Consider the following 6,000-nt stretch of genomic DNA (forward strand, 5'->3'; position numbering starts at 1 on the left):
TTCCTAGTAGGCAAATTATTCTTTCCTTTGCTTAAAGGGGTATTCACGTCTATAAGACCCTATCCCAGTATGTAGTAGGTGTCATAATAATAATAGCGAATACCTCCATTTAGAAATGTAGTATAGTTCTCCTGATATAGCCATGTCTCTTACCTCATGTGCAGGGCATTGCAGCTTGGGTATGCATAGTTACGACCACAATCAGCTAACTCATTGTGAGTGGTTGTAACCATGGATACGTAAGCTGCAATGCCCTGCACATGAGGTAAGAGACATGGCTATATCAGGAGAACTATACTACATTTCTAATTAGAGGTATTTGCTAATATCCTTATTACACCTGCTACATATTGGGATAGGATGCCTTTAAAGGCCACTTTACAAACAGAGATAAATCTGCGGCAGATCTGTGGTTGCAGTGAAATTGTGGACAATCAGTGCCAGGTTTGTGGCTGTGTACAAATGGAACAATATGTCCATGATTTCACTGCAACCACAGATCTGCCAAAGATTTATCTCTGTGTGTGACGGGGCCTTAAGTCCCCCAGTACTTGGACATAACTACACAACACAAGCTCTTTTTTGCTAATGGGACTTCTAGGCGTCACTACATGTGAGCCAGACTATGGCTTTACCCTCCATCCTGAGGTGACCGTCTGTAACCTGTAGGATTGGACATCCGGTATTGGTGAATAGTAACATGTACTTTCCCCTCTCTCCATCCAGGTTCTGTGATATCCAGTTCCAAGGGCCACTTTCCATCCAGGAGCAGTGGGTCCGTCACCTCCAGCACCACATCCTGGAAATGAACTTCTCTAAATCCTCCAGCCCACCACACGCTCTTTCCCCAGAGGAGCCACAGCCTGAGCCGGCCAAAGCTCAGTAACTTTGGGCGTCCACGTTCCAGAGATATCCAGTGGGCAGTGGCGGCGTGCAGCTTGTAACAACTCTGTATGGTGATTGACTTAAATAGTCCGACCCAATGGACCTTGTAAAGGATGGAGGGAAAGTATAGGAATGGTCTGGGCTTTATGTAAAGGATACAGAAGCACCTTTCGTGGTTTTGCAGTATGTACAGAGAGGGGTGGAGAAGTGATCATAGTTTCGGGACTGTCTCTGGGTCACTGGGGAAGGAAGGTTTTGTTGTTGGACAGTAGGATTTATTTTTTTCTTTTATAACACTGGTAAGTCATAAAATTCCCACTCTTTGGCTACAGGCAATGAAGAATGTTGTATATTCCTTACAAGGTGGAAGAATAAAGCTGTGATCTGGTGACGTCCGATAGGCGGCTGATTACTGTCCCTTGGAAAGCTCCTCACCGCCGGCTCATTTTGGTCTTCCGTGTCATGTCGCCTCCTTCCGTTTCTACAACCGGTCACTTAATTTTGTGACCTTGATGTTCCAGTAAATCGCGTCTCCTGACCGGTTGTGACATTGAGAACCAAAACCCTCGGGTAACGTGTTTATACGGTATTTTGTATGGCCCCCAAAACCCGGTCCATGACTCATGTCTGCCCAGAGCAGGATAGGGATGGTTTCAGTACTACATCATCGAATCCTGGTCATCCTTTCCAAGGCAGCCATGTGTGCCCACTTTATAGGTAGACACACTTTTGCAAAATATTCGACTTTTTTTTTTTTTTTTAATATATAGTTTCCTGATTCATTTTAGAATAAAAGTTCCCTGCCGTTTTGCGTATACAGCTCCTATCCTGACCTGTGTGACCCTGGTCACATCAATGTATACTCTGATCCGGCAGGTGATCGCGAACAGAGGGTAGACCCCCCCCCCATACACTGTAGACCAAAGTCGTCCTCTCCTGATGGAGGAAGTTACGGGATGTTACATTTTCTCGCCCATCCCTTTGTTTCTTCAGGTTATAAGATACCAAGAAGTTTGGCAGCGTTTTCCACACGAGCTGAATGTCCATTTGTGGGGAGCAATGGCCGAGGGCTCATTCAGCTGTCTGGTTTCGTATGCGAGCGCAGGACCAGACCATACCGTTTGTAGACATGACTCCGCATTGGAGCTGTATACACAATACTGGATCGTCTTAATACAATGAGTATTGACAATTTAAAAAAAAAAAATTGCACATATAATTCAAGTGTGCAAATTAATACATCGCCTCTCCCACGTCCCACTGCTGTGGACGGGGCCACGAGTGATGTACCGTGCCTTACAACTAATCAGTTTGGCCATTGACAGGTCCCAGATGGCAGCGTGCAAACACCGGGTTGCAGCTATTTGCCACTTATTGCACAATCTTGGGATCATCCGTTCAACTTTTTATTGTTTTCTAGGAAGTTTCTAAGAAACCAGGCATTTAGGGAAAAAAAGTGAATAAATTATTCTCCGTTTCTCTGCAGGAAACCCATACGGTCCGGTGGGTGGTCTCCTTTGTAATGTTTTACTGACCAAAACTAGAGATGAATGATTGCTGAATAGTAGAGAGTGCACGGAGCGGTGCCGCTGCCTGGAGACACATGACGCAACCTCCTTACTTTTTCCCGTATTGCTTGTTTGTCCCTCTTTGCCCGATGTGCACTAGCATCTTTCCATGCCCGATGATTGAAATTGGAGGGAGGGACACAAAAAGCCAAACGCAGAGGAATCTGAATTGGACTTGTTGTTCGAGACCGATACGGCCTGACAACTTCGTTGCAGACTGGTGGTGGGGTAGTCACCCCTAGTAATCGGGCTGACAGACGTAACGTGCGAGAAGGGGGAATCTGCTCTAGTTCTTGCACCAGGTCACTCCAGTTTTATTATCTTTTAAATACCTAAACATTTAGGTATAAATACTCTTTAGGAATTGGACTGGTGATACAGAACAGGATCTATCGCTGCAAAATTGTGGCATTAAAGGGAACCTGTCTCCAGATTTTTCCCTTATAAGCTGCGGCCACCACCAGTGAGCCCTTATATACAGCATTCCAGAATACTGTATATAAGAGCCCAGGCCGATCTGTATAACGTAAAAAACAGCTTTTATTATACTCACCTAGGGGGCGGTCGGGTCCGATGGGCATCGCTGGTCTCTGTCCGGCGCTTCCTCTTTTCCTTGCATCACCGTCTTCCTTCCCAGCTCTGCATGGATGACGCGTCCTACATCATCCACTCTTGCGCATGCGCACTTCTCTCTGCCCTGCTGAGGACAGGGCAAAGTACTGTAATGCACAGGGGAATGCCGAAGTCCGGCTAAAATACTTCGACCTGTCCTCAGCAGGGCAGAGAAGTGCACAGGAGCGCAATGGAGGACTCTATGGATGACGTAGGAAGTGTCATCCACACGGAGCTGGGAAGGAGGACGGCGATGGAAGGAAGAGAGAAGAAGCTGGACTGAGACCAACGATGTCCTGCAGGTGAGCGGAAGGAAGATAAAAGGCGCTGCACAGAGACCAGCGACGCACATCGGACCTGACCACCCTGCAGGTGAGTGTAACAAAAGTTGTTTTTTATGTTATACAGAGCGGCCTGGGCTCTTATATACAGTATTCTGGAATGCTGTATATAGCGGCTCACTGGTGGTGGCCGCAGCTCATAAGGGAAAAACCTGGTGACAAGATTCCCTTTAAAACAACCTTACTGCAGGCAGCTGTATATCACTAGATGATCCTGCAGTAATATCAGGCCAGGCTTCAGAGCTGTATTCTCTACAGCAGTGTCCCCCACCCCTAGTCCAGACCTCAAGAACCGCCAACAAGATCAGGTCTTCAGGATTCCCCCAATATTGTATAATGCTGGGGAAATCCTGCAAACAGGATCTGTTGGTTTTGGGGGACACTGCTGTAGAGAATACTGGATGTGGCACATTAAGGGATGGTTCTCCAGCTGTCTTCAGGAGCTCTCCTTACTCCCGGCTCTCCTTACTCCCGGCTCTCCTTACTCCCGGCTCTCCTTACTCCCGGCTCTCCTTACTCCCGGCTCTCCTTACTCCCGGCTCTCCTTACTCCCGGCTCTCCTTACTCCCGGCTCTCCTTACTCCCGGCTCTCCTTACTCCCGGCTCTCCTTACTCCCGGCTCTCCTTACTCCCGGCTCTCCTTACTCCCGGCTCTCCTTACTCCCGGCTCTCCTTACTCCCGGCTCTCCTTACTCCCGGCTCTCCTTACTCCCGGCTCTCCTTACTCCCGGCTCTCCTTACTCCCGGCTCTCCTTACTCCCGGCTCTCCTTACTCCCGGCTCTCCTTACTCCCGGCTCTCCTTACTCCCGGCTCTCCTTACTCCCGGCTCTCCTTACTCCCGGCTCTCCTTACTCCCGGCTCTCCTTACTCCCGGCTCTCCTTACTCCCGGCTCTCCTTACTCCCGGCTCTCCTTACTCCCGGCTCTCCATTTGCCCTTCTGAATGATTGACCGTTCGGGTCGGTAACATGGTTGAGCCATTAGTCTGAACTACTACAAATGATGCCGAATTCAGGAGGAAAGCACGGGGCTCTGAAACTGACCACATCCACCCAGCTTCAGGGAGGAAAGCACGGGGCTCTGAAACTGACCACATCCACCCAGTTTCAGGGAGGAAAGCACGGGGCTCTGAAACTGACCACATCCACCCAGCTTCAGAGAGGACAGCACGGGGCTCTGAAGCTGACCACATCCCCCCCAGCTTCAGAGAGGACAGCACGGGGCTCTGAAGCTGACCACATCCACCCAACTATAGAGCAGCGCTTACAAGCTTTATAGCAAAGAGCTTGTAAGTGCTGGGCTCCTTGTCTAGACAACTGGCCATCGCTGATAAAATTGCAGAGGTGGCCAGTAAACTATAGAATTAAGAATACTTCCGTTTTTGGGAATAGAGGGTGTTTTTTAAGTGGTGAATTACAAAGTTGCCTTTTTTTTTTCAGGCACTTTGTACCCTTTTTTGACCCCCCCCCCCCCCCCTTCCCCTATATGTAAACCTCTAACATTAATTTTGTTACCCCAAGAACCCCCATTTAAAATGATGGTATATTGCCATCTTTTAGCCCTTTTTTAATGGGTCAGTATCCTGTCGTGATGCAGTAAGAGCCCAGACTTTTCCGTGGTGGTCGATGGTGCCCATCGGCAGCCTGTTAGATTGGAGAAGGGACGGCGCTGCCTTGTGGGAGCCATTACTGGCTTTCCTTCAGTTGTACGCATAATACGGGAACAGTTGCAGGGTGGTCGGGCGAGGAGCCTATGTATATAATATATACGTTGTAATATTGTGGATGTATATCTTGTCACTACCCCTCCCCCCCCTTATTTGGGGCACCACATCCTATAATTCTAGTTATTCTGTATTTTACACAATCTACATCCAAAATCCGTTGTCCTTTTTATATCCAAAGAAAAACATAACTTACCCCCCCCATACCTAAATGTGTTCACAGCTTTCACAATTTTTTTTTTTTTTTTTTACGTACCCCAATATGTAGTTGGGGTGTATTATAATTCTCCTCCTTGTGAATGTGGAGGGCTGTTATTTATTGGGGCTTTATCACAATGACATTGCCCTGGTTGGAGTCGATTCCTTGCCGACGTGGGGTAGATATAGTTTAGCTCCTGCTTTCTATCATTTGTCTTCCACTGTTCCTATGTTAGTTATCACTGGAAGCTGTTACAGAACATTTCCTACTACAGGAGGGACGTCCTATTGATCGCCATTGTGTATATTGTCGTATAGCGGGATGCCAACGCACCCGTATAATGATTTAGCTACTATATGTAGGATTTGTTCTCCTTTTCTACCCCATAAAATGGGGCTTTTTCATACATTTTTTTTTTTTTTTTTAAATAAAAAATTTTTCTTCCCCTTTTTGACCTGAAGACGATGATGTGAAGCCATTAATCGCCTCCCGTACCTGTACTGTATGACATTCTTCCTATGGTAACCTGCTGTTTAATTTCCAGATTCACTTCACTTTAATTTACTATGTTAATGTGTAGAATTTCAAGTAAAGCATTCAGTTTTTACCCTCCATGAGACGTGTGATTATTTAAATACATGAATTTTATATAGTTGGGTTCGTTCACAGTAC

The 6,000-nt window shown here is 47.0% G+C and overlaps 1 protein-coding gene across 5 annotated transcripts in view; it reads left to right on the forward strand.

Annotated features, from left to right (window-relative positions):
- Window positions 1-1,276, forward strand: part of WIZ (WIZ zinc finger) — an 87,852-nt gene extending 86,576 nt beyond the window's left edge. For all 5 annotated transcript variants that reach the window (XM_075346347.1, XM_075346350.1, XM_075346349.1 and 2 more), the window contains one exon: window positions 727-1,276. In XM_075346347.1, the coding sequence (XP_075202462.1) occupies window positions 727-886 (160 nt within the window). In that variant the 3' untranslated portion in view covers window positions 887-1,276. The remainder of the gene's footprint in view (window positions 1-726) is intronic.
- Window positions 1,277-6,000: the final 4,724 nt, after the last annotated feature.

This window comes from Anomaloglossus baeobatrachus, chromosome 4 (assembly GCF_048569485.1).
Source record: "Anomaloglossus baeobatrachus isolate aAnoBae1 chromosome 4, aAnoBae1.hap1, whole genome shotgun sequence".
NCBI lineage: Eukaryota > Metazoa > Chordata > Amphibia > Anura > Aromobatidae > Anomaloglossus > Anomaloglossus baeobatrachus.